The following is a 26,732-nucleotide window of genomic DNA, read 5'->3' on the forward strand; positions in this document are numbered from 1 at the left end:
GAGGGGGGCCCCGGGTCGAACCCCCGGTTGTGGGGGGCCCRGGGTCTTTCCCCCGTGAGGCCCCCAGTGAGGGGAGTCTGGGGTCGCCCCCCTATGAGGGGGGTCCTGGGTCAGGCCTTGGTGAGGGGGGCGTCGGTTATGGGAGGCCCCCGGTGAGGGGCGGGCCCCGGCTCTTTCCCCCACGAGGCSCCCAGTGAGGGGGGTCCGGGGTCGCCCCCCTGTGAGGGGGGGCCCTGGTGAGGGAGGCCTCAGGTCAGCCCCCAGAACAGGGGTCCCGGTGAGGGGGGTCCCCGGTGAGGCAGCGTCTCTCTGGTCTGTGCAGGCAGCGTCCCACGAGCGTCCCGGCAGCCCCGAGCTATCCGTGTGCTTCGCCAACCGCTCCGCGGCCCTTTTCCACCTCGGACACTTTAAGGTAAGCGGCTGCAGGCGGGCACAGGTGCTGAGCCCCGCGGCAGCCGGGCTCCTCGGCTCCGGGGTGCCTGGGAGCAAGCCTGTGCTCCCAGCCTGTGACCTGGGGCCTTCTGCCTAGCTGGAGGGGGGAGATAGGCCAAAGGAGAGCCCAAGCGGCACCTAGAGCATTACCGTGCAATGTTTGCACATAGGGCTTGAGGCGAGTGCTTCTGGGAACCCCACAGTAATGGCTATTTGGATATTACCACAGCAGAGTATAGATCAGATGTGTTTTTGAAGCTGTGCCGAAAGCTTCCATCATTATGGAGCTATTTCTGAAGAATTCCTACTTTCTTTCTCTTTGTTCTGCATTGTGAATCTTTATTTGGCCAACAGATTGGCAATGGATAGGGAATCTACTGATCAATGTGATCTTAAATAAAACGCGTCGAATCTTTGATGCGATAAAAGAGCACAAGTCTTAACTGGTTTTCAAGTACATTTAAAAGGCCTTATCTTTGTTTCTAGGTTTGTTTGGAAGATATTGCGAGGGCTCAAGGTCATGGCTATCCAGATAGGCTGCTGCCCAAGGTCTTGCTGCGGAAAGCTGAATGTCTGCTGCGTTTGGGGAGGTTACAGGATGCAGCAGAGGCCCTCAGTGCAGTGGAGAATAAAATTACTGTGGATCAGACTATGACTAGCGCTACGCACCAGGCACTGCTAAAAAAGATAAGTCAACTGAGGAATAAAGTACATGAGAAAGAGAGCTGTCCAGAGCCTGCACCAGAAGCACATGGTGCCATTCAAAGAGAGTCGGAGATCTGGGAAGAGAATGACAGTATTTCAGGTGCATCTTCATCTCTCAGCTTGAATTTTGATTTGGAGAGAGGGCGTCATTTGGTGGCCTCTCAGGACATTTTGCCAGGACAGAATCTGTTGAAAGAGGAGGCCTTTGTAAGTGTTCTCTGCCCAGGGGAGAGTCTTCTGTTGCCTGACAGCAGTGAAACCGTGTGGGACACTCAGGTCACTAATGCAGATCTTTATTGTCACCGTTGTCTGAAGCAGCTCTTAGCCTCTGTGCCCTGCAGTGGGTGTAGTTATGCCAAGTACTGCAGCCAAAACTGTGCAGATCTGGCATGGGAACAATACCACAGGACAGAGTGCTCCTTGGGAGCGCTGCTTCTCACGTTAGGGGTCTTCTGCCACGTTGCCTTAAGGACTGTTCTGCTGGCAGGATTTGCAGAGGTTAGCAGGCTGGTGGAGCAGTCCCACGATGATGACAAGGACCTTCATAACCCTGAGGCAAAGTGTAAGCATTGCAATGGAGCACCAAATACGAGAGCTGGTATCCCTGGGAAGGCAGAGCCTCTGATTCCTGGCTGTAATGACAGTGGTCAGTACCAGAGTTCTTACCAAGCTGTGTTCAACCTTTTGCCACATACTGAGAAGCATAACCCTGAACATAAGTTCCTTTGCACGCTGAGCGTAGTAGCTATATGCAAAAAACTACAAGAAGCTGGTCTAGAGGCTGCTGTCTTGAATCAGGAATCATCTGAGGAGTGGTCCAAACCAAAGGCATGTGAAAATAGGTCTGAAGAACTGTCTCCAGAGTTGAAGATTATGGCAGAAGCAATGCTGAGGCATGTGTTGCAGCTGCAATGTAATGCACAGGCGATCACTGTAATGCAAGAGTTGGGTAAGATCAACACTTTAAGCCCTTTCCTCTTATCCTTGCTCATCTAGCTTGTGTGAAGTAGAGAGACTGAACTAGCAATTGTAGAAAGCTCCTATTGCAGATGGGAACAACTACTTGTTTTTCTTAAAATTTGATGGCTTGTTCTCGCCTGCCTGTCCTTATCTTTGGGGCATATTTAGATGGTATTCAGCTGTTTTTCATTGCAGCAATATGCCAGGAACTTTCCTGCTGATATCTGTGATTTAATGCAACGGACACTGTATCCAGTTTGGTGGGTCACTGAGCCTTACTTCCCAACATATTTGTTTTTCCTCTGTCTTTAGAGTCCGGAGATGGTGCTGTCGTAAATAAGAAGCCTGTGCGCCTGGCGACAGCCTTCTTTCCTGTTCTCAGCCTTTTGAACCATTCATGCAGTCCCAATATCAGCGTGTCATTTAGTGGGACAGCTGCCACTGTCAGGGCATCACAGCCAATCCCAAAAGGCCAAGAGGTTTTTCATTGCTATGGTGAGTTTTAACTCTGTATTTGTCTCAAGATGCAGGTATCCTTTCACTTCTACTTGTCATGCAGACTGATTAGATTAGACTTGCTAATAGGATAGTAATTTCAAGTGTAATGTTGCTGGAGTCTGTGCGTATGTATAAGTCTTCATCGAAGATACCAGAACAAGTCCTTATCTCCAGAGCCCACTGTTCTGCTTTCACAGTCTCCAGTTTCATCTTCTTCAAAAGATGGTATATTTAGTCTCAGTCATAGCAAGGATAGATTTTAGTCTGTTGTTAGGAACTGTACCTGCTCAGTGCTTTATATCCTTGTCCTCCCTTTGCAGGGCCTCATCGATGTAGAATGAGGGTTGCTGAGAGACAACAGCTTCTTAAGCAGTATTTCTTCGAGTGTCACTGCCAGGCATGCCTTGAAGAGATAGAGTCTGATGTCAAGAGYGTGGTGTCCGTGAGAAACTCATTCTGCTGCCCTAGCTGCCAGGCTTCAATGCAGGTAATTATTCTGTAATTATAACTGTATAACCATATCGGGGTGTGTAACATTTGGGTCTCTGTGAAAGTCACAGTTAAAGATCTGAGTCCCTGACCTCTGCTCTGAAGTCAAAAGCCCCTGCAGAATCAAGGCGGTATCTCATTGCTCTCTAGCAGCTTCCTTGGAATGTTCTTGTATGTCAATCTTCCAGTGTTATGGGGAAAACACTGCCTTTAACAAGGAGTTAAAATTTCTTTGAACTTGATGAAAGAAACCCTGAGTATCAGGGCCGTGAATTGGGGTAGTGGGGGTGTTTAGGAAACAAAAACAGAGGCCCAGAGTCTAGAACACAGGATGTACCTATGGGGGGCTGTATGTAGTGGGAGCTGCATTATCTGCAGTTCACATGATGTAAATGAAAACAGCATCTAGCATGAGTTAAATGGGGAAAGTCATTTTTTGAAGAAAGAAAGCAAAAGTGTGTTTTTTTTATGAACGTTAGATGTGTACCTCTTGACCCTTTTTTTGGCCTAATCTTAAGCAGGCTCAGACTGGCACATGTTATCATAACTATTCCTGGAAGTTTCTCCTAAAACCTGAACAATCTAATAGCAGTTTAAGAACAAGTCCCTTTATTTAACAAATATATCTAAGGAACTGTGTAGTATCTTTGTAACACAATACAGTTATGGAGGTGGAAAATAAGCTTTGAGTTGAACTTGAGCATGAATGATGGCATGGATGACTTCCACAGGGGGAAGACACACTTTGTTGTTCAAATGGAGCTTGTGCACTCTCAGTCAGCAGAGAGAGCCTGTCACAGCGCTTATGGGACCTTCAGCAACAAATCAAGAAAGCGTTAAAACTGCTAAGCAACAACAAGAGTGGTAAGGCTCAATTTTCTGCTTTAAGGTCAGTAGCTAATGAGGACGCATTGGGAGACCTGGTCCCAGCCATGAGATGGCACTATTGTCTATGAAATTGGGGTCTTCTGGCATGAAGCCTGCAGTCCCTTGGGAGCTGAGCTTTAGGTTTTTTATACCAATGATCTGGGTGTTAATCTAGGTCACACACTGTTCCATAGTGACTAAAAGAACTCAGGGTAATGTTGGAATAATATGTTCCCAGACTTTGTTTTTCTGGATCATATCCGGCTGACACTGTGTTAGAATAAGCAGGGCTGCAGAGGAAGTAGATGTGAAATCTTAACCAAGTCCAAATCTAATTGTGTAAGATGCAATGATGAGATTGGATCATGGCAAGCTGGAGAACGGCCAGTAAGATGAATTTTATACCTTGTTTTGTAGATCAGGCTATCAAAATGCTCCTGAAGTGTCAGGTAGATGCTGGAAACTTCCTGTCTCCAGAGCATTTGCTGATGGGAGAGATGGAGGATCATCTGGCACAGGTCTATGCTACTCTTGGTATGGTATTATCTTCTCCCTTAAGATTGTCTTTAGTTTTCTGGCCTGTGAATTTAACATGAGGGTTGGAGGGCAATGATTCCCTGGCTAGCTTTTTCACTTCTCCTACTGCATTTCTCCAGTTCTGACAGCAGGTCCCTCAGGAAGACTGCTTTAGCCAAAACTGCCTTCCCAGCAGCCGAGGAACAACAGTGTGATCTCATGTCCTTCTAGTTTCTCTGTCCTTGGTCTGAGGACAGCAGCCTCCCAGGAAGGCTGTGGACATAGTTCATCATGTTTTGAATAATGCTGTCAAATTCTTTGAGTGGCAGTAGTTCTAGAAAGTATATATATATTTATTGCTTGCTTTTTGTGTTTTGTTTTTTTTTGTTGTTGTTGTTCCATAAGGGAAGTGGCAGGAAGCAGCCAGGCACCTGCAGAGCAGTATTCAGATAGTAGAAATGCATCATGGGCCATCAAGCGTAGAAATGGGTCACGAACTCTTCAAGCTGGCACAAATTCTCTTCAATGGGTAAATTTGCCTTCATTCTCCATCTCTTCCCTGCACCCCTCCCGTGTGTCTGACGCAGTATCAGAGCAGATGGTCCTTGACACTTTCCAGGGTGTGTCCCAAGCCTCCTAGGCAGTCTGGCACAGGTACAAAAGTTGTCCCTTTCCCAAGTGCAAGTTCATTAAGTGGGCCAGTGAGGTTCACTTCTATCTTATGATCTCTCTCTTTGGACTCATTTCCCTGCTTTGTGCCTGTCTGTCCCTTTTACTCTCTGGCTCTGTTTATTCCCTGTCCTATTGTTTTATTCTGGCAGTGAGTCACCCTTGGGCATTTATACCTCAGTTGTACAATATTGCTGACATCTTTTTAAAAGAAGAATTACAAACACCTTGCTCTTCTTTGGCCCCTTTCTGGGCAAGAGAATCTTCCAAGTATTTCTGCAAATCTTCTAACAACATCTCTGTTTTAACTGTCTAAATTTTCAGTGAGAGCTGCAGAGAGGCAGTAGTGACTACTTATACTCAAAGAGTGTCTTAAGTTTGTCCATTTGCTTACCTTTTTTCCCATCCCCTCTTTGCAACTAAAGTGCATGGTATTTGCCTGGTGCTGAAAGGCAGTGGAAGGTAGGATCTGTAACCATGAACAGGTTTAGTATTTTGTTGGGGAGAGGCTGCAGGTTGGGGAAGTTAAGGGAGCTGAATTCAGTATCTCATATATTCTGTTCTTACTCCTTTCCTATTTCAGATTTGCTGTTTCTGAAGCTCTGAGCACAATTCAAAGAGCAGAGGAGATTTTGTCAGTGCACTGTGGTCCTCAGAGTACTCAGATCCAGGAATTAAAAGAGATGAAGACCTGTCTGTTAGAGCTTCCCAGAAGCATCCTTCAGAGGACTTAAATTTCCCTATCAAAGGAAACTGCAATGCTGATCTTTCATCAGAGCTAAGCTTCATGTGGTAAGGCAGTCATGTAGTACAAGCTGGAAAACTGTGCATAGAACAACTTGAGTGAACTCTGAAATGCTCTTTAGTGAGGCTGTTGTAAATAAAAATGACCAGTTCTAATATGAGGGGTCTGTGTGTGGTATAGTGGAAATGGATGCTGTTGTAGAATTTCTGTGTGTGCGTTAAAAGGAAACATTTGAGATGCCTATGTGTGTGTTTCTAGAGATGTGAATCTTCCRTGTGTGGTAGCCTGCTGGTCTTGAACAAGAAGTTATCCAGGCCACGCTGCCTTTTGTTTCTAACACTATGAAGCATTTGCCTACCGCTCAGCACTTTCATTCTTGCCAGCCCGAAGGCTGGAATGGAYGAGGGTGCAGGCTGGGAAGTACAAACTTACAAGCTGTACGAAGGAGATGCTTCAGAACTTGGAGGGCTTCCAGAGCAGACCTGTGAGTGATGGGGAATTCAGTATGAACAGAACTGGCTTCAGCTTGGAAGACAGGAGAGGGGAAAATGCAGTATACACCAGACTGAGGTTTGCATATAGGACATCAAACTGTGCTATGGCTCAGTCTGGGGAAAATGGGGGTGTGAAGGCACATGACATAGACAGGACAATGTTTCAAGGGAGAATACTGGGGCTCACTGAGATTTATGGCAAAAGCTCTTTTATTGCAGCATGAAGGCATAAGATTTGCAAGTTGTGTCTTTGTGCAGCAGAGCAGGGAGCCAATATCCCTCCCAATACCACCCTTTCCATTTGGGCCCCACCATTGCAGACCACTGTGAAGGGATCTAAGTGCTCCTGGGGTCCAGAATCTTGCCAATAAAGAGCAGGGTTCCAGTGGTATCGTCTCGCAGCACAAGAAGAAAAGGTCTGTCCACGTGATACTCTATGGGGAAGGTCAGACGAGCAGCATTCACCCCAGGGTTTGGTGTGGATCTTTCCCCATCTTCATTAAGCTCCAGAATTGCCTTGTGTTGCACATGAGATAGCTTAATCGGCTTGACAGAAATCTTGGTAAAATCAGGTGATGTGAAAAGTGACTGGAGCCCTGGAGGGAAGAAAGAGAATTCCATTAGCTAAAAACATAGATGTGGGTTGAGGGAGTGGTACTGCCAATGCTGTGATCCAGGAAGGCGCACAGCTGCTCAGGCAGAGCTTATTGCTGGTAATGGGGAGAAGAAGCTTACATGTTTGTACTGAGCTTCTCTCTTAATCTCAGAAAGATTGTATAAACTCTGTGGAAAGATCTGATAAAAAGTTAAGGGGTCTTGGATGAAGGAGGTTTAGTTGCCAGTGAAGTCTGTACATACTGACAGCAGAACCTAATAACCCACCAACTTCATATTTTTCTGAGAGCAGGAAACAACTTGCTTACTGCTTTGAGCCCTGGCAGTCTGTAGAGGGAGTTGATGTACGTACTTGTCTCCTTTAGAGTGTTGCCAAGTGCCTCTTCATAGTTCAGCCTTAGTTTGGGCAAGCTTAGCACAGCGTGGACTGTCTTCAGCTCCTTGTCTACATCGTGGACAAACTCAGAAGTGAGACTCTCCTCAATCAGAGTCATATTCTGAGTCACCTTCGTAGGCAGGAAGAACATGGCACTGACTCCCCCCATCAGTGGCAGCTGGGCAATCTGGAAGGCCAGTCATGAATAAGAAAGGATCATATCCAGTTTTTCCCTCCCAGTACCAGGCACAGGCCTGAATTTTGACTGCCTGGTCAGCCATTGCAGCTGTATATTTTGTCTTCTCCCCTGTTTGTTTTTATTATACATTATGTTTCCTGACCACTCTGGTGGCCAGGCTTTCATCAACCAATGCTGCACCCTCTCTGCTATTACATGGCAAAAGCTATCTCTCACCTGTTGAATCCTGTAGTGAGCTGCAGTATTGCTTTGGGGGATTCTCAGCTGGAACACCTTCTTCTGAGCTCATGCTACAGTGAAAGATTTGTTGAAAGAGGTAGAGATTGAAAAGTTTTGGGGAGAGTGCCCTGCCCTTCTTGCCCACCTTTAGTGCAGGTGAGTAGGACTCTGCTTGTCAAATGGTCATTGAAAAAGTAGAATATTCTAAGAAGAATCAGACACTGCCTTTCAAAGTCAGGGATCACAAAGCTAGTCTGATGGGAAGAGCAGGGCTTTCTTCTGGAATGGGTTAACAGGTAAGTGTAGCTAAGCCTGTTCCCCAGTAGGGTTAGGAGATCTTGTGCAATATTTGCTCTCTGACCTTGCAGTTGAGTTCTGAGTCAAAACCATATCGCAGTATGGCTTTGGGGTCTGACATCATGGACACCTTCACAATTCTGTCCTCATCCAGATGGAAGTCCTTCAGCGAAGTCTTCTTGGTGTCAAACTTGGTTACCCATGTCCCTATTTTTTAAAAAATAAAACAGAGGATCTTCTGGAATAATAGCATATGAAACCAGGGATGTGTCTGTGGTTGAGCAATATTGTGCTTTATGTATGCAGTATTTGTGCTTTAAGAGCTGAGGCATAACTGAATGATGATAGAGGTGGAAATAGACTGATTGGACCTATTGATCTCTTGCCACTCTTAGGCCCCTCCTTTCCATCTGAGAATTGGCTAAATGAGAAATAAAAAATCAAGGCAGTGTATGGGTGGAGCAGCAGTTGGGAAGCTGATGTCTACTTATGTAATTACAAAACTATTTTAAAGGGTAACAATTGTGTCAATGCACACCAAGTGCTTCTCTCCCCACCCTTTGTGTTTTGCTTGCTGTCTCTAAGTGATAATTCTCCAGGACACCCACTTGTGTAGATACTAGATTACAGCATGTTCTAGAACAGCTCTCTACTATCTCGCTTCATTCCCTCTGCAGTGGTACTAAGGCTCAGTACAGTCTTTACAGCTGTGCCTTCCCTAAGTGGTAGTATTCTCTCTCTTGCCGTTGAGTTTTACAAGCTTGAACTTTCTTCTCTCGTCTTTTACTGCAAACAGCTCAAGGCTCAGCTTTCTAACAGTAATAATTCCTTCTTCAAGAACTATTTTGTGTTCAGGTAGCATGCATTTTCTGTAGTTTATTGAACAAATATTTCATACCACGTATTCAAAGACATTCTTCTGATACTTTGTCTCTTGGCACTGTTTGCTCTGTTGGCAGTGAAATCTCATCTCTTCTAACACATGCTTGATAGACCCTGCTGTAACAAAGTATGCAAGGTTCTTACCCTTGAAGTAAGCAGCCCCAGCAAGGAGAATACTGACATCTGTGGGCATGTCTTTCATAAACCGCAGAATCCTTCCCTTGGTCTGCTGCCGTACCCAGTTGTTGATCTCTTGGAGGTCTAACTGGGAATTGCCACTGAGTGCTCTCAGCCGCATTTTGTAGGACTTCTCCAGCTGGCTGTGAAAACCAGACTTCACCCTCAGTCCTGGGGAACAAAAAGATCAATATTGCAGCCAGCTCTCATATCAAAATGATCCGAAGGCTTGCAATCACAGGCCTAGCAGCAGTTCTCTCATAAAACAGGTCTGTGGCTGTGTGTATAGACACTTGCTTTGAAGAAAAATGACTGAAAGTGCATGGAGGAAATGGATCCAAATCCTATACCCAGTGATGTTGGAGTATGGGGAAACCCTCTCCTGAAAAGTAAAGACAGGAGATAAGAGCAGAAGGCTTGGACACAGCTATTTTTACATTGGTCTTTCCTCYTCCTTCGGCTCTCTGGGTGCAGCTTACTCAACCTCTTGGATTCTTGGAACCAGCAAGTTAACTAGCCAAAATACAGCTCTTAGCTTTCYCAGAAAACAGACATTTTGAATAGCTCTGCAAGAATTTAAACAAAGGGATACAGCTGAACACTATCACAAGTAGAAAATGCAGTTTCTGATTCCTGGGATTTGGCAACACCTGCCAGGAAACCTAGAGCACAAGTAAAATCCTCACAGCAAGCTTTTTCGAGGCCTTCTGCATGCTAGTTGCTCTGTCTCCAGTGTCTTTTGGCACATAAGTCTGATCATTTCATTTATTTATATGCACACAAACTTTCCAGGTTTTATCTGGAGCAGCAACAGCATTCCATGTGCTGCCTGGTTCCAGGCTTAGCAGGATGTCAGAGCCCAAGCTGTTACTGTGGTGTTATCTGTTGACTCTGTTCTACCTGCTGCTAGTTATTTAGGTAGATTTTGATAGAGGGGAGGAATGACTTTTACTTTTTTCCAAGATGATACGAGAGGCGCTTTTCAGGCTCTTCTCTGGTGCAATGACACTGGTCAGTAGGTCCTTGTAGGTGTTGTGGACTTCAGCTTTGTTAAGGAGATCATAGAAGAGAGCACGGGAAATCACATCTTCTGTTCGCTCTCCGGCACCTGCCAACAACCAGGACAACAGTATGAGGGAAGGCCTTTCAGGCCAAACGGCACGTGAGGAGAAGGGGCAGGAACTCACCAAGTGAGAGACCAGAAAGTGCAGTAGCCAGGCTGAATGGAGACAGTAGCACATTGGCAGTGGCTGTTTTGCTAGATTGCTGCCGGTACAGGTCGTAGCCAAAGTTGGAGACTGCAGCTGCCAGCTTGTTCACAGGGCTCTTATAGAAGGGATCTTCCTCTTCGACCTCGCCTGCGTTGCCTTCATCAGTAGTGGCAGAGTTCTGGCAGGTACAGGGAAGCGCTTTGTTTAGACTGGCTATTTACAAAGGCAGACACAGATGTGATAAACATCTCAAAGGCAAGCAATCTACAGATGTTCTCTTACGATCCACAGAAATATTCCCTTAATCTTACTGACAGGGAGACAGAGTAGGAACAGTGACTTCACTTTAAAGTGTCCCAGTAAAGTTGAAGGCAGTGCTTGGATTGGAATCCACTGTTTCTGCCTCACGGTCATCCCCTCATGTAACTAGTGTGGTTTTATCTAGGTGAAGCAGGAGTTACTCTTGTTATGTTGCTAAATAAAAGCCTGGTAACTTAGGAGGGCAGTGCTTAATGTTTTCGTAAAACTTATAAAATTAATTTACCTGCTCCAAGGATCTCTCCCTCGCTCTCTGCTGTTATATCCTACTCACCTGCCCAGCAGCTGAATTCTGGGATCTACTTGGGACAATTAAGAGACCCAGGAAGAGGAGAACCACTGGAATCGGCATGCCTGAACCTAGAGAGCAACGTGACGGAGTGAGTTTGAATGACTGAAACAAATATATCTCTGCCCCTACTGCTCGCTGTAACTAGTTTTGACAGGAACTGCAATGACACATGCTGCTTTTTGCCCTTCCTGACTGTGGCAATGATCTGAAATGTGCACCTGATCTGAGCTGGGTTTTCTTCTTCTACAGCTTGATGTATTCAGCCAGCCTGGCCCTAATGACTTTGAGAATGGGGCAAGCACACATGCCTGGGTGTGCCTGAGCACAAAAGCAGATGTGTGGCCCAATCCACACTGTTGCTGGCAGGTACTGAGTGCCGAGGTCCAGAAAAGCCCTAAATCATATCTTTTGAGTTTTACACCTTAAAATTCAAAACTTCAGCGTTTATAGAAGGTAGCAAATCCATAGTGTTGAATGGGGCAGAAGACAAAGCTAACTGGCTACTGCTCTACTATATGAGTTACCTGCTTCAGGCTGTATTTTGCCACGTTTCTTGTGTCTGCACGTATATGGAAGGCCATACAATCTGTATGACTCTTTTGCTTCTTATTTAACAAACAATTGGATAAAGTAACAGTAGAAAAGCTCTCTTAAAAGAGAGTGAGGAAAGGGGCTGAAGGTAAATACCTAACATTGGGTCAGATCTAGAGAAGAGGTGAAAGGTAGAGCTTGGTTCATTCAACATTTCTAAGGGGGGCAAGGAAGAAAAGCACCAAGCTCCCCAAAGCTGTGAAATTCAGTTTTAATCACTCCTGTATTGGCATATGTGGCCCTTCCAGACAGATCTGTCTGGTGCAAAGGGCAGTGCATAACCCAGAGTTTCACCCTGGGTAAATGAGAGCTACTGCAGAAGTGTCATGCCCCTGAGAACAGACGCCACTGAGGCTGGGCTGAAGCAATGTTTGCATAGATTCCCAGAAATTAAAGGAAGAGGTTTGTATTTAACTAACCCCTGTGATTCAGGCATCCAGTGAAGCTGGAGAAAGAACATGTGTTTCAGATTAACTGCAGCTATAAAGAAAACATGCCTGTTGGTAGAAATACAACTTAAAGCCACGTGGCTACAACAGCCACAGCTCTGGAACCAGCCTGTTCAGGCAGAGGTTTTACTTCAGTGAAAGGGAGTTCACTGTTCGCTTTTCTGCTGAGACCCTTTTCTTCTGGAGGCAGTCACGCTTTAGAGAAAAAGGTGTCACAGTGGAGATTTTAGCAACCTCCTGCTACCCTAGCTTCTGAGTAGATGAGGTATTCTGGTAGAGAAGATGCATAYCAAGAGGTTTTACTATACTGGAACAAACCAACATGTTTGATGGTATGGTAGCGGATGTGATGTAGAGACTGATCGTATCTCATTGCATAGTTTTAAAATGAATAGCCAGCATGCTGAAACAGAGATGACAGAAGCCCTGCAAGAGCCTAAGTTAAGCAGATCTTTGACAGGGCTTTGTGAGGATGCCTGCACCAAGCAGTATTCTTGCATGATGAGTGGAAGAAGTTTGGCCCGGTCTAGTTTGGAGATGAAAGTTTTCCATGGAGTGTAGCCTTTTCTCTGCAAAAAAGGCTGAACACAACCTTTGCTTCCAACTACACTGAGCTCCTGGGAGTATCTGAGCRGAGATTGGATTTCCAGATTTGTATTGTTTTTGCCAGTACTGTCACCAGCTTCATATTTCTCAGACTTTGCCAAAAAGCAATTTTCATTTTAGAAAGACAAAGCCTTTTGCATTTGAATGGACCTGAACATCTGGGTTCTATTTGTGCGTCTGTGAGCACACAGCCAAAACTGCAGAGAGAAAAGAATTTGGTTGGAGTAGAGGTGGGATGGTTTCAGGCATGATATTAAAATCTGTAGCTGCCTTTAAAAAGAAGGGAAGGAGCAGTAGCATGCAGCGTGTGATGTTACAGTCAGGAAGATAGTAAGAGAAATGAGCTGAGAAGAAACTTTCTGCCTGGGAGTTGTCTATTTGTAAAGCCCTGCAGGTACAAGGTGAAATATTTTGCTTTCCATCTGTAGTGGTAAAARTCTCAAATCATTTATAAATGCTTCTTATTCTAGAGGTCCTATAAAACATCACCCACGAGTTCAGACTTGCTCTCTGATCGCTCCATCCCATAGTGCTAACTACTTCTGAAGCATCTTGCAGCCACTAGATCTAGGGGATTCAACTCAGTCTTGACCAAAATTGTTACCATTGCAAAGAAAAAGCCTCCTCCCAACTGCGGCACAGCTGCTAGGAGGGCAAAACATTGCCGCAGCTCCCAAGCATGCTTCTGCCCTGCGGGCAACGAGGGGCCCTCGGATGCTGGTGGCTCCCAGCCCTTGGGCAAGATCCTTCATTTGGTTCCGGTCTCTCCCCTCGACACCTGCAGAAGACCCGTTCTTCCCCTTTCCCAGGTCCTCCGCCAGGTCCCCAATCCCATCCCTGCGCCCTCCTGGTGCTCCCCTTGCCGCGAGCTCCGAGAACGGTCGGTGGCAGCAGCCCGGGCTGCCCCTTACCTCGGGCTCCTCTTGGCCGCTGGCGCGCAGGTTCCCACCGGGGCGAGTCGGGGACAGTGCGGCTTTGGTGCAGCCACATCTGCTTTTTGCTGCCTGCCCCAGCCCAGCCTTCGGCAGGCTTCAGGTTACAGCTTCCCAGGGCTCTCTTAAAGTGCTCTGCTCCCATTTTCGGGACTGCAATCCTGTCACTGAACTGGTACTAACTTTTTAACCCTAGTTTCCAAAACAAAGGCACCTGGTGTGATCAGGGCAGTCTAGCAGTTAAAACACAGGACTGAGAGCCAAACGGTCGGTCTGCTGTTCCCTGCCGTGCTTGAGCAAGCCTCTTATCCCCTCAGTTTTGCCGTATGTCCCAGGAGGGAATGTCTTCTGTCCCAGAGGTGTTGTTAACAGCACTATTTATACAGCGGCATTTTAAGATTTAACTGAGAGACTTCTAAAGTGGAAGCGGGATTCAGTTGTAGTTAAGGGAAAGCTATTCAGAAGCGGTTCTAGCCAGTGACAAAGAAGTGCTTAACATAAGTGGCCTAAACTTCTCAGTGAACAAAAAAAGACTAAAAAGACTAGGACTCTTAGTAAAAGAGACGAAGGAAGGGAATGGTATAGGAGTTTATAGTTCTATAAGTCATCTGGAGAAGGGAAAGGGGCTGTGCTTATTTACTGTTTCTCACAGCAGAAAAGTCTAGGGGAGCACCCATCAGTGTCAACAAATTTAAAACAAAAGTGTGTATTTTTCACAAGTATTCATTTATAAAACTCATTGCAACAAGATACTGCAGTCTTCTAAAGGATAAATGGATTAGAAAAAAAAAATAGTGGAAGACAGGTCCACTGAAGGCTAACGTGATGGTCGGATGCCACCTCTGACTCAGGAGCTGGGAGACGYGACCAGAGAACAGTTGCTTCTCCCTGTCCATTCCTTGTATTCTTTGCCTAGTTGTTTGTTACTGGCTCCTGGTGGAGACAGGATACTGGGCTAAAGGGACCCATAGCTGGCCCGATCCAGGGCAGCTGTCTAAGTCTGTCTGCTTGGAAATGCTGAAAGTAAACTGTAGCCAGTACTGTCGGTGCCCCCCGTCTGGGCTTGTCTTGGGACATCTCCTTTTTGGGCTGCCAGCCTTGCTGCCAGCAGGTTAGGAGGAGTAACTCATGCATACTTTCACTTAGCTTATACAGTCCCTCAGCTAAGAGGAAGAGATGGCTTTGGGGAATCATAAGCTGCTGCTTTTGCAAGCAGGAGGAGCAGATCAGCGAGTCTGCTCTCTGATCAGTCAGTGCTTCAAAGGTGACGCTTTCTGAACAAGAAGAGTAACAGCTCTACTCTCAACTGTTTCTCAGCTTGTTTCGTGAGAAGTCGTCTGCAGAAAGATGTTTGCACTTGTTAGTCTTCCACCATGTGCCCGAGAGTGGGGGTGTTAGCTGTGGCGATATGTTCTTCTGATGTTTTTCTTCTCTTTTTGATACGTTATTTTTGGAACTAATGTGCCCTTACAGAAGGGCCATTGGAGGGGATTTTACATCTTGTCTATATCTTCAAATGAAACCTGAAACCTGATCAGTTTAAATAAAGGTTTGGTTTTAAGCCATTTAAGTCTTAGTGAAAGTTGTATAGAACATCATTATAGTGTAAAGCAAGCTTTATTCCTGTAGGTAGAGCACATCCCTCAAACAGCGTGATATATATTCTAAATAGATGTAAGGGTTTAAATTACTTCTTTTAAATCAATACCAACATTTTATGGATACTGTTGTTTTGGTTTAGGTTCAAGATAGTAGGCCATATGCTATCTGAACAGTGCTTGGCCTTTTGCTATGGAAGTTCTGTATGACATTCATATGAATTTACTTTAGTAAGAAAAAAAAGTACTTCTAATACTAAAGATATTGAGAAATATTTGATATGTTCACCCAGTGATGCAGATTAAGTTACAGAGCAAAAGGCCCTGTCATGTCTTTTCAGAATAGAGCTGAATCAGAATGAAGGCTTAGCAAGGCAAAGTGAAAATGCCCAAGCAGAGATATTCATATTACTTTCTATTTTACAAACTGCCTCTTTCGGAGAGTCAGTGGAGTGAAAAGAGTCTTAAGGTTGGTGTAACTGATAATATGTTGAGCAAAGCACAGTCACGGAGGGCTGCTGTACTGTCAAATAAGATGAAATTAATAGTTTGACGAGAATAACTTGGAGGAGGAGAGGAGGAGGGATGGCAGAAAAAAAGGAAAATAGGAAATATGAACCAAGCTGTTCAGGGAATTGAAAATGAGGGGGGAAAAAAAACTTCAAAGAAGAGGGGAGCTGGAGGGCAGAGGCAGAAAAGGAAAATTTGTGTTTCAAGTTTGGGACAGGATGCAGTACAACAAAGTGGAATTCAGGAAGATTAGAGCTGAGGTTGCAATAGCCAAAGCAGGATTTACCTAAAGCATGGGATGGTATTTCTGAATGTTAGGAATGAATCCATATAAATAAATGAACAAAAATGTTCCCTGTGGGCTAGAGCTATGCCCTTGTAGTAGGGTTGCATTCTTGTGGGTTTACTTGTTAAATTGCATGGCCCTATAATTACACCCTCTTTTTGAAGGGTACGTGTCATTGCATTGGTCACTGGGGTAGGTATTATCTTTAGCCATTTTCCCCTTTTAGCCTGCAAGACGTGTAATTGCAGGTTTGAGCCAGGACTTTTTCTTCTCCAAAGTCTCCTTTGCCCCCGAAATTCGTGGTTAGTGAGTCAGTCCTCCTCTTATTCCAGCAGATGGTGCAGACTATTCAGGGACGGAGGCTCCCAGAAGCCTTCTGCGCCTTCCTTTGAGGGAAGGCAGACTTCCCGAGTGAGGAAAACACTGCCAGAAGGACAGCCCTGGGGCTCTGAAAATGTTATTTCACAAAAACAGAGCACCATGTTTTTTTCCCCAGAAGCTGAGCGAGTTCTGAAGCAGAATCTACTATGGACAGCAATTGTTTTATACAGAAATAGCTACAGCATGGCAGCTAATGGTGAGTTAGACTAACGTTTTTAAGTGTGTGGATCACTTGGTGGGATGGAGGGTTCCCCAGAGTCATTCACAGTAGCTTATTCCAGATGTGCACATCAGAACAAGGATCCAAAGAGTTGTGCCCATCTCATACAAAACTGAAGCTGTTACCAGACATTGCCGTTTGCCAGAACAGGGCAAAAGCAGTGACTTCCAGCTACAGGCAGCACAATCTGCCCGTACCTTCCCTGGAGGTTATCACAACTGTCCGTAGCATTGTGCTGCACACCCAGAGTATCCCAGTAGGAGGACAGGCCACAGACAGCAGATGCCAGATTAGCACCTTTGCATCACCTAGTGCATGTCAGCAAGGGTCAGTTTTTGCCCCACAGAAAGATTAAGGCCTGTCACATCCCTATATACCAATGCACTGATGTTCAAAGGCTAAATACCCCCCTAATCCCTATGCCATGGAGCTCGTGTCCTAATTCAAAGAATTCTGCCCTTTTCCCAAAGCCAGCTCTGAAGGGTTTCCTGCCCATTCTTCAGCCAAGAYGGCCAAAGCTGACTGGACTCAGTCTTTAGAGAGTCTTTACTGATTAGCCTTCTCACCCCACATCCCCTGTTGTCCTCTGTGATCATCAAAGAGCTGATCCTTTTAAGAGCCCCTCCTATCTTTACATCTTTCAGGTCCAGACTTTTTTTTTCCCCCCCTAATCTTTGTAACCAGTCAAGCTGGTTGCCTATTTCCTTTCTCTGCTGGGTCTTTCAATGCAACGCCTAGAACAAATGTGTTCTGCTTCACTCTTTATTATTCAGCCAACATAAAAATTACTAAAAAATACTTTATAAAATATGCCTTGAAAAATCTAACATTTCCCAAGACCCTAGAGTTTCCCAGGAAAAGAGCTGGAGATAAGGATCCAAAGGGGTTCCCCTTACTGCAGACTTTCCCACAACAGATCCCAATAGCCAAGCAGTGGGAGAAAGGAATATTTGGAAAGAGCCTGTGCCTGGAAGTGGCTGTGACTCATCCAGGGAAGACAAYTGGTTACTAGTCCAGTTCATTCTGAGATCATTTTCTATGTAGGTACAAAGAGACACAGTTTTCAGAGGAACACTTTGAGGAAGGCATGTTCACAGAAACCACGAAGGGAAGGGCAATATTAATATCTCTGGCTGTTGTCCAAGCTGCCAGATGCTAATGAAGATTCCAGGCTATGGGGGACTCTTATTGGAGTCTAATAAAGGCTCTAAGAAGAGTCTGGGGACAAGGAAGCCTCCCTTCAGGACTGAGAGCCCTGRAAGGGAAATCCAGGCATGCTTTTCAGGGTCAGCAGAGGGAACCCAGCCAGGAGAAGTTTTTCAAGGCTGGAATGGGATATCCCAGGATTGGTCTTTAGGGATCTGTAAAGGAAACAGCAAGGGATTGCCTCCTACGGTCTTAGAGGGAGGTCTCCAGCAACAGGACACCTTTCTTAGCTGGTCCAAAGGGTCAGGTGGGTAGCAGTCCCAGAACTCCTAGGTTCTGCTCCTCTCTTATTTGGGCATAGGATACTCATTGGCGTCTGTTGCATTAGGTGAGTCCTGTTGCTCTTTTTTCTGGGGAGCAGCACTGGGATTAGGGTTCTGGATGCTGCCTATAAAAAGTGGGATGCCTGTTTCTTCATCAAAGATAATGAAGAGAAAGGGTCGGTCAAGGCTGAAGGCAGAGAGTGACCGTGACAGCATGACACTGGTAGTAGCAGATGCTTCCACCCCATCTTCTTTAAGCTCCAATGTAGACTGGTGCTGTATACTGGATACAAAGAGAGGTTCATCTGTGATCTTCTGGAGATCTGGGTTTGTGAACAACTCCTGGAGGCCTACGGAGAAATCAGGCAAAGTTAACCATTCCCATTTGGTGCCACAGTGTGCCACCAGCTCTGATTTTCCTCAAAGCTATCTGGAGGAAGCAATTCCCTAACCTGTTGCTACATGTGTTGTCCAACATGAAGGACTAGAGAACATGCAGGCAACAGAAACAAAAGTTGCAGTCTAGCCAGATTCTCCAGCCCTTCACTGCATGAAAAGCTCAGAGTGCCATAAACAGAACAGTTTTTACATGCTTTGTCCACCTACTTTAGAGCAGTAGTGTAAGCACTCGAGCCCTTCCTTAAAAAAGTGACGACAAGTGTGAAGTCCCTTTCTTGCTACGCTGGAAACACTTTTAGAAGGGAGATGATTGTTTTTCAGGATTTCTTTAAAACAAGTATACTGTTAATTTATTTTCATCTGGAAATGCAGAGCACGGTCAGATCTCAGCAGAGTGTTTTTTCAGTAAGCTCTCTCTTGATTCCAGGTTTTGTGATCTGCATTCTCTCTTTTGACAATTTATACATCCCAGACACTAAGTTAAATGACAAAGAAAGAGATTAAAGGTTGACACACAGGAGGAAGTTGGTCTTGGCTAGAAATAAAATGGAGAGCCAAGGAAATAGGACAATAGAAAGAACTCAAAGATCACGAGGAACTGTGAATGCTGCCTTCAATGTGCCGTCATCTTGTTGGAGCAAGACATTTGGTGCTAGGCAAGCAAAGAGTAAGAAGGAGGAGGAGAGGAATAAAAGAAGAAAGGTTCTGGATGTGATCTGGAACAAGCTGTGAGGCACAGCTCTAAAAACAAGGATGGCAGTTTCGAGCGTTAGTGAACAGATGATCAGATAGATTGATCAGATTCACTTATTCTGCACAAGTCCAGTGAGAGGTCTTACCTATTTGACTGAGAACCTTGTTGAGTTCCAGCTGATAGTCCACCTTTAATTTGGGTATCTTCACTGTGGTGGGTACCTCTTTGGGGAAAAGGCTGCGTAGTTGTTCATAAGGGAAGTTCTCCAGCACATGAGAGACATTCCAACTAAACTGGTTTGGTACAATGGCCAGGAAACTCATATTACCCTTAAAGGCAAACTTGGCCACCTGGAAATAAAACCAATCAGARTAATTTATAGAAGAGGAAGGATGGAGTCCAGAAAGTGATGCTTTTAATTTTTTTTTTCTAATTTGATTACAGAGCCAGGCTAGCCATAGGAAGAAAACAATCTGGTGGGAAGGATGTGTCTGATTTCTCCAGGGAAAGAAAGTCTTGTTGGAATAGCAGCATCCAATTTTGGTATTTAATATCATAAAGATGAAACACAGGAAAAAAAATGTGTACAAATATTGTACCCACTCTTTCAGTAGCTATATTCTGAAGGAATTCAACTGTACATTGYTTGGGGGAATTAATTTTCCATAGTCCTCATTTCTCTTTAACTTGGAGCTTAAAAACTCCATTATTTCCCCATTTAGTTCATATCCCTTCATGGTTTTCCCAAAACTGAGAGCAAAGATTCAACATTCTTGCTAGAAATAAGGACAAAGGATGCTTATTAACTTTTTATGTTAACTATCCCTGTGAAAAGTCATTTGGTTTTTGGAGAGAATAGTTTTACTCAGTGAAATGCAATAGCAAGAGGAGCACTCCTAATAGAGCCTTACCTGAACGTCCTGGGACTCCAGTGTAAACCAGCTCAGGGAGTACTTCTGGGCTTTCATCATCTCARCTGGGACCATGAAATCATTGTCAAGGTGGAATATGTCTGGCCCAGTGAGGCTAGCATCAAACTTGTTCCTCCAAAACCCTATCATCAACATAAAAGTTGAAAATTCAACAAAGTTAAATTCGGGCAGGAAAACAGAAACTGCCTAGACAACACTCCTCCTATCATGAGTTCTCAGAGAAGGCAGATAGTGATGAGACAAGTAGAAATTACAGCAAAGAGAAGTTAGTACCACGGCTGGAAAAACCCTAACAGCAGGAAGCTCTTATCTTCCAGAGAGGGACTATGGAATAGCAAAGCGAACCAGGGTTAATCCTCACGCCTTAGCGTGGGAGATTACTGAAGGCTGTGAAGATAAAGTAATGGATGTTTGTGAAGTGCTTTGAAAAATGAAGAGTGTTGCCTTTGTKCTGAGTACTGTGAAACAGTGCTCCAAGAGCAAGCAAAACATTTGCAGATTTACCGAGGAAGTAAGTCTCTGAGTGTTTGGTCTATGTTTCTGTGCATGACCCTCAGGGAATTAAAAGAGGAAAATGTTCTAGAGCACTGGGCTCTAGTCAGAAAGAAACCCACAGAAGCTGCCTCTGGGCTCTGTGGTTGGCGTGCAGTGAGTTGCGTGTGACCTGGTTAAGATGAGCAGTGATGTGCTGCTGTCTGGGAGCCTGAACCAGGAGGCAAAAATACTTCCGGATCCACCTGCTACATTCTGGCTCTGCTGTCAAGTAACATTTTTAGCACATGTGAAACAGTTGGGAATCGTTACTATAAAGAAATCTAAGCAAGAGGAACAGCAGATGTGGAAGAAAAGAACAAGCAGATTGACTAGCAGGAAGCAATGAAAGAAGACACCATTCAACTCTGGTGTCTGTGCAAAGCTAGTAGATTCCTAACTATTCCTCGGGATGGTCAGGCTTGAAAAGTAAGACCTGCGGAGCTCACCATGGAAATGGATAACACTGAGCAAAAGCATCACTGTGTTTTCTGGGAGCTGATGTAGAAAGGTGGGTATTTGCCCATTAGTTGCCTCCTCTACCCACTTGTTTATGGCCATGAGGTCATCCTCACTGTTCCCAGAAAGGGTCACAGTCTTTGCCCCGTAGAATTTCTCTGAATCCTCCAGGAACTCCTCTTTAACCTCAAATCCTGGTAAAGGGGAAGAATTTCACATGAAGTTAGCAGTCCTTGAAAAAAATTGCTCAGTCAGCCAGTGCATGGCAGACGCTGCCCCAGGAGAAGCACTTGGGGAAAACCACGTCTCCCTGGCGAGAGTTTGATTCTGCTGCGGGGAGGCTGCCCCTTTRCCAGCTCTCACCTTTCTGCAGGTACACACGCGAAACGGCTCTGAGCAAGGATTCTGTGAGCCTTCTGCGCGCATTGCTTAATGCGTGATGGAGACAGGGCACTGACGCTAGATGCATCACCTCCAGCAAACGCTTCTCTGTCTGATTTGCTGCTCCTAAAAAGTGAAGTCAGATTCCTGTTAGTTCATACCTATGTACTAGAAAGCAGGGATATTATTCTGGCTGCCTCCCCTAAGAAACACACTGTGCCTTACAAAAGAGACTGTAGAAATCTGAGAACAGGAGCCTCAACACAGGACGCTGAGGGCAGCTTCAATTGTAATAGAACCTAATTAAAGCTACAGGAGTAAAATTAAGGGAAAGGTGCTACATTTAATCTCTGCATTTTGCACATTAGCTCCTAGTACCTCTAAGAGGGGGTGCTGGGAAGGGGAGGAGCTGGTGCTTTGTAGCTAATAAGTTACCTAGTGCCAGGTGAGACAAGGCAAGGGTGATGCTGAGGGGAGACAGGATCACATTGGCTCTGTTGGACTCCAGCTGGACCTCTCTGAAGAGATCAATGCTGAATTTCATCAACCCTTTTGCTAGTCTCTGGCTTTTCTTCCAAGTCATGTCACAGTTTTTATCTTCCCCTTCATCTTCCTCTTCAGAAGAGTGAACTTCCCCTGGGCTCCAGTCATTCCTACTGCCTGTGGTGGTTGTGGTGGTTGTGGTGGCTGTGGTGAATGGTAGTGTGGGTCCATAGATCTCCTCCCAGGTGTCAGAGGTAGAATCCAACACCTCAGCGTTCGGCAGGGTTGGAGCAGCTTCTGGCAGAGCACAGGGCGTATCTGCAGTGTGTGCATCCAGTTGCACAGTGCCAGCCCCTTCCAGGTCCTGGGAAGAAACAAGAAGGATAGCACGGAGAAAGCAGGAGTATGGCACTGCCTTCCCTAATGCTTTTACTGAAGTTGCAGGCAGCTTGCCCAGGGAAGAGGGCAACCGGGCCTCATTCATGCTGCTGCAAAGGCAGCAGCCCAACTCCCTGGCTCTGTCTTTAAATGCTGGGGATTGCTGGGAGGAGCCTGGGTCAGCAACCAGAAGCAACCCTTCCTCCTGGGCACAAGCTGTGGCTGCTCTATGGGCTGCAGAGGGAAGCATTCATGYCCTGTTCTTTGATAGCAATGACTCCTACATAAGATTTGTGCTTCAGAGGAGGCTGTTAAGCAGCCTGTAGCATCCAGTCTGCCTCCAAACTTTGTACACGTGTGGATGTGCCTGAATACATCTGCAAAGCATTAGTGCAGAGAGGGCATCCAGGCTTGCATCGTATGCCAGGGCRCGTTATGCTGAACCAGTAACTGTATTGGGATTTTCTCAGCTGACATCTCCTTCCTTTCTGTCATGTAATAGAAATTAGCCTACTCCAAACTGACTTGACAAAACTCTCTAGCTTCTACACTCCGGTGGTGTATTTGCCTGTTTGCCTTTTAACCCAGAGGTTAAAATCACCTAGGCAAGTTTGGAAAACAGAAGGTCTTTTATCCCAAGAAAATGGACTGAGTCAGGATCTTGCAGTGGTTCCTCCTCTGCTTGCCCTCAGGGCCTGCCCTAGGCAAGTGAACCCAACAAGTGTGCTTTGGGGGCGAGAACCACCTCCTGGACCCAAAATCCCTTCTTAGCACATGTCCCGTCCCTTTGCTGCTTATGGATCCATGACCCTCAGCCTTGATTTCACTTCCTCCTCTCACATATTTTAAGACTGTAGATCTACCTCAAGCATTGGTCTCTCTAGTGCTGTCACAGCCTTGATCTGTTTCTGCTCAAATCCTCCTTCAGGCAGCTGTCTCCTCTTTCCATGTCTGTTTTATTCTGTCCCTTTTCTCTCCATATTCCAGTTTTCTAAGCTGCAGCCTATAACACTGCTGCAATTGTCCTCACACATGCATGGTCTCAAACACATCCATTTTTCCTCAGACCTCTCTGTTCCCACCAGCATCTGGATGCCATTCCTCTGAGTGCTGCATGGTCAGAGCCAGGCTCTATGGGTAGCCTCAGACACAAGTCTTTCTTCCTCTTTCTCTCATAGCTTGTTGTTTTCCTCATYTTCCCTTATCCATCAGGAATGAAATCATTCACCTGCCAGGCCCTGTACACATCTGCTACTGACATTTACTCCACGATGTGCTGCCCAGTTACTGCAGGCTGAGCAAGGAGCCCAGTGTCAGCAGCAGCGGAGGATGAGGCAGGGACCGACGGCTGTACAAGGATGGATTTTCTCATTCCCCTGGCACTGCTAGATTGCACTGCCTGAGCTCATCCTAGCTCAGGATGAACTGGAAAACCATTGCCAATCCCACAGCATAACTTCAGTCCCCTTGGAGGGGAACCAGTCATCACTTACCTCCAACTCTAAGGAGAGATGCTTCTGCTCAAGGGCATGTGTCAAAGGAAACTGGAAGGAAAAGAAAAAGTCCCAGATAGTTTCCTCTGAATTTCCGTAAGTCAGTCTGCTTTCCCCCACTGCTAACACATTTCTGTGGGGCTGGGTCAGAGATTGGCACCACCCCAGCTGTAGTAGTCTCAAGGTGCTCGCATAGCAATAGCGTGGGCAGGGCTTTAGGACACAGGAACAGGCAGTGGGGTCCACTGAGGGGAGGCAGAAATGAATAGCAGCCTGGAGAGACTGTATATGCTGTATTTGTTTAAAAAGGGGCCAGGTCAGAAGTGTACAAAATAATGTATCCTCTAGAGAGTAAGCAGTGCAGTTTTGCAGTGTCAGAGCTGAAGGGGATCCAGATTTAAATGGAAAAAAGGATGTTATTAAACAATGTCCTATTAACCCCTGAAGGTCAACAATTGAAGCTAAGTTTCCAGAGGTTTGCTGCAGAAATCCACTTGAATAATGGGAATACCCACAGTTATTTTTAGATGGGAAGTGGAAGGCTAGAAACCTTGCTGCACTGGGGCACAGGCTAACCCCGTAGCAGAGAAGCAACGTCAGCCACCGCGCTGCCTTCCAGGGCTTCTCCTGCAGAAGTCGCTCACAGAGGCTGACCGTGGCCCGGCACAGCATTGCCACCTCGCTCTCCTTGCCCTTTGCTGGCCAGGGCGAAGGCTGTGCTCACACCAGAGATGCCCCCAAGAYAGGCGCAGAGGAACGTGACTTACCCTTAGATGGCTGTGCAGAGCAGACAGGCAGAGCAGCGACAGACCCCAGAGCAACACCATGTTTCTGGAGCACACGGACCAGCCAAGAGAGAAGTGACTCCCAGCTGTCTGGCAGCAGCAAGCTGAGCCTATTCAGGGCTACAGGGAGAAAATGATCAGCCTGGCCAAACAGGTTGGCGCAGGAGCTTGCAGAAAGCAGGAGGGAGATGAACAATGATGCAAAGAAACAACACAAGATGCCTGGGTCCAACGCCAAGGCAGCGAAATCAGAGAGGAACAGGGACCAGTGCCGAGAGCTGTGTCCACAGCCTGGCTCYTACAAGAAGGATTTACTCTGCTTGGAAACCCATGCCGCTGACCCCATCATCCTCATTCATCTGGATTGCAAACGGTATTTCCCTAATCAATCCTAAACACATTATAATCTCTGGGAGAAGGTGAGAGCCTCTGCTCCTTTCCCATGCAAACCCCCGAGGTATGGGCAGAGTCCTGCTAGAGGCGGAAGAAGCAGCACCCAGTCTCAGCTGTGCCCCTGCCCTGCGGGAGAAGGGATACAAACCTGCCTCCGAGGGGCTGGGAGGGACTTTGCAGGTGGGAAATGCAATACCAGAGCAGAGTTCCTCAGCAATTAGTCCAGGAATAGAGAGAGTCCTCCCATTCCCAGCATTCCCCTTCCCCCTTTGCTGGGAAACCCAGCATCTCCCACCCCCGGGCTCTGGTCACGGTAGTGGAAGGTGGGAGCAGGGTTTCCAGATGAAACCCCATCCATTTCCTGGCCACTGCTTCACCCGGCTACTTTTCCTGTTTAAGCAGAAATAACCTATCTTCTTCTTAATATAAACCCTCCGTGCCAAATCCAAAACCTAGGCCTCAGGATGGCTTCCATAATGCTTAATTCCTGGGGCCGCTTTCTGCTCTCCGAGCAGTCCCTGCTTTGACCTAGAGCAGCTGGGCTGCAGCCCCTTGCGTTCCCGTTGACAGCAGCAAAACTTGAAGCCACTTCATTCCCTCTCCTCCCTCACCCTAAATCCTGCAGCTACATATAACCCTGAATGCCCCTTTCCTCCCTGATCATCCCCAGCCTTTAACTCTCTGCCAGATTCACCCTCCTCCCATAGGCTCATTGGAGGAGCCCCCATTTACTGCCAAATCCCGGTTCATTTGCCCCTTACCTAAGCTTGTTAGCGTCCGTGTTGGAGCTGGTACTTGCTTTAGCCCGGCCGATAGCTCTGCATGGGCAGTCTCTTGTCCAGCCCACCCCTCCTACCCGCCAGCGACGACCTTCAGCACCACCCCTTATTTGAGAATTTGCAAGCAAATATTGACTCAGAGCATCCGGTTAAACATTTGTTGGGGGGGTAAGAGTGAATTTGTGGTGTATTTGGAGATGGGGAGACAGTTTAGGCAGCTGCACCCCGAGGACAAGGGTGACACTGAAATGACAAGCTCTGAAACTCCCAAGAGCAGAAATAACCTGTGAAGTCTGTTGTCCCTAAGCAGTGGCTCTGCTTTCCTTATGCTCCCTGTGCTAGGAATGTCTTCTTTTATTCGTAGCCTCCAATGAAAACATATGGGTTGGCATTTATTGCCACAGGGCTGTTTTTGGAATTTTCTTTGAAGAGAACTCCAGATACTTACTGTTTATCTCCCAGCTGCTTCTGCTGCAGCGAACGCAAGGCACTGTTTTTTAACAGATGGCAGATGCCCAAGGCCCCGTTGCTGTGTACGCAGGCAGGAAGCCGCAACATTCGGGCTGGGCTGAGCCAAGAGCGGCTGGTACCTCCCCCGGGACACCGCGAGCACCAGAGCCTTGCTGGGGGGGTTGGTCCTGTTACCGGCCCCACAAAACACCCACACCATTCCGGTATAAAAGAAAAGTCTCAGGGAGGCACAGCCCCGGCAGGCAGACCTCCAGCAGCTCTGTCCGGGCTCCGCGCAGTTTTGTGCCTCGTGCAGAGGCAATAGTGATGCTTCCCAGCGTGGGATATGGCTTTGCCCACATCCTCAGTATGACAGGAGCCACTAAGGAGCAGCGGAGAATGCTAATGGGATTGCAAGCTTGCAGTCATCCAGGCTTCCTTGCRATAGCTCTTAGTTCCCAAACTCACTGCAAGCACTGGGAAGGATTGGAGAAGAGACAGGGCTGAGGTCTGCAGCCATAAACTACTTAGGGACATGCCACTACCACATGGGGAAGCTACTGTGAGTGGAA

The 26,732-nt window shown here is 46.4% G+C and overlaps 3 protein-coding genes and 1 long non-coding RNA gene across 9 annotated transcripts; 2 read left to right on the plus strand and 2 right to left on the minus strand.

The window, feature by feature from the left end:
- Positions 1-93: 93 nt before the first annotated feature.
- SMYD4 (SET and MYND domain containing 4) lies at positions 94-6,038 on the plus strand. Its single transcript, XM_026055325.1, has 9 exons — positions 94-120; positions 323-412; positions 919-2,086; positions 2,410-2,592; positions 2,916-3,082; positions 3,816-3,948; positions 4,369-4,485; positions 4,873-4,996; positions 5,720-6,038. Exons 1-9 carry the CDS (start codon positions 94-96, stop codon positions 5,868-5,870), a joined length of 2,160 nt encoding a protein of 719 aa, XP_025911110.1. The 3' UTR covers positions 5,871-6,038.
- Positions 5,128-17,062, minus strand: SERPINF1 (serpin family F member 1). 4 transcript variants are annotated; one of them, XR_003251842.1, is made up of 10 exons: positions 13,519-17,062; positions 10,944-11,029; positions 10,328-10,529; positions 10,093-10,248; positions 9,108-9,311; positions 8,146-8,288; positions 7,343-7,553; positions 6,688-6,971; positions 6,314-6,363; positions 5,128-5,605 (listed from the first exon to the last, which is right to left on the minus strand). XR_003251842.1 is itself a non-coding variant. In XM_026055263.1 (9 exons), exons 1-8 carry the CDS (start codon positions 13,682-13,684, stop codon positions 6,712-6,714), a joined length of 1,428 nt encoding a protein of 475 aa, XP_025911048.1. In that variant the 5' UTR covers positions 13,685-17,062; the 3' UTR covers positions 6,237-6,363; positions 6,688-6,711. The 4 variants fall into 4 exon arrangements, 3 of the variants coding, with proteins under 3 accessions (XP_025911048.1, XP_025911047.1, XP_025911049.1); XM_026055263.1 differs by lacking the exon at positions 5,128-5,605 and having other exon boundaries at positions 6,237-6,363; XM_026055262.1 differs by lacking the exons at positions 5,128-5,605; positions 6,314-6,363 and having other exon boundaries at positions 6,563-6,971.
- On the plus strand, positions 10,999-24,284 carry LOC112960722. Of its 2 annotated transcripts, none has more exons than XR_003251844.1 (4): positions 10,999-11,049; positions 16,430-16,510; positions 23,473-23,849; positions 24,201-24,284. It is a non-coding gene; the product is annotated as an uncharacterized LOC112960722 (long non-coding RNA). The 2 variants fall into 2 exon arrangements; XR_003251843.1 differs by lacking the exon at positions 10,999-11,049 and adding an exon at positions 11,053-11,327.
- Positions 17,283-26,144, minus strand: SERPINF2 (serpin family F member 2). 2 transcript variants are annotated; one of them, XM_026055259.1, is made up of 9 exons: positions 25,693-26,144; positions 24,521-24,658; positions 23,754-23,804; positions 21,835-22,246; positions 21,382-21,525; positions 21,009-21,212; positions 20,008-20,150; positions 19,242-19,446; positions 17,283-18,353 (listed from the first exon to the last, which is right to left on the minus strand). In XM_026055259.1, the coding sequence occupies exons 2-9, from the start codon at positions 24,578-24,580 to the stop codon at positions 18,028-18,030; spliced, it is 1,545 nt and encodes a 514-aa protein (XP_025911044.1). In that variant the 5' UTR covers positions 24,581-24,658; positions 25,693-26,144; the 3' UTR covers positions 17,283-18,027. The 2 variants fall into 2 exon arrangements, with proteins under 2 accessions (XP_025911044.1, XP_025911043.1); XM_026055258.1 differs by lacking the exons at positions 24,521-24,658; positions 25,693-26,144 and having other exon boundaries at positions 23,754-24,450.
- Between the last annotated feature and the right edge of the window lie 588 nt (positions 26,145-26,732).

The sequence above is a fragment of the Apteryx rowi genome, unplaced genomic scaffold (assembly GCF_003343035.1).
Source record: "Apteryx rowi isolate R43461 unplaced genomic scaffold, aptRow1 scaffold_99, whole genome shotgun sequence".
In the NCBI taxonomy this organism is placed as follows: Eukaryota; Metazoa; Chordata; class Aves; order Apterygiformes; family Apterygidae; genus Apteryx; species Apteryx rowi.

Bases quoted from the DNA above. Each gene is read 5' to 3' on its own strand.
- SERPINF1 (XM_026055263.1), bottom strand. From the start codon at position 13,684: ATGGGAGCAGAGCACTTTAAGAGAGCCCTGGGAAGCTGTAACCTGAAG. The intron at 10,249-10,327 runs GTGAGTTCCTGC...GGTTGTTGGCAG, and splicing joins ACTTTCTGGTCTCTCACTTG to GTGCCGGAGAGCGAACAGAA. The intron at 9,312-10,092 runs GTAAAAGTCATT...TTTGTTCCCCAG, and splicing joins TCGTATCATCTTGGAAAAAA to GACTGAGGGTGAAGTCTGGT.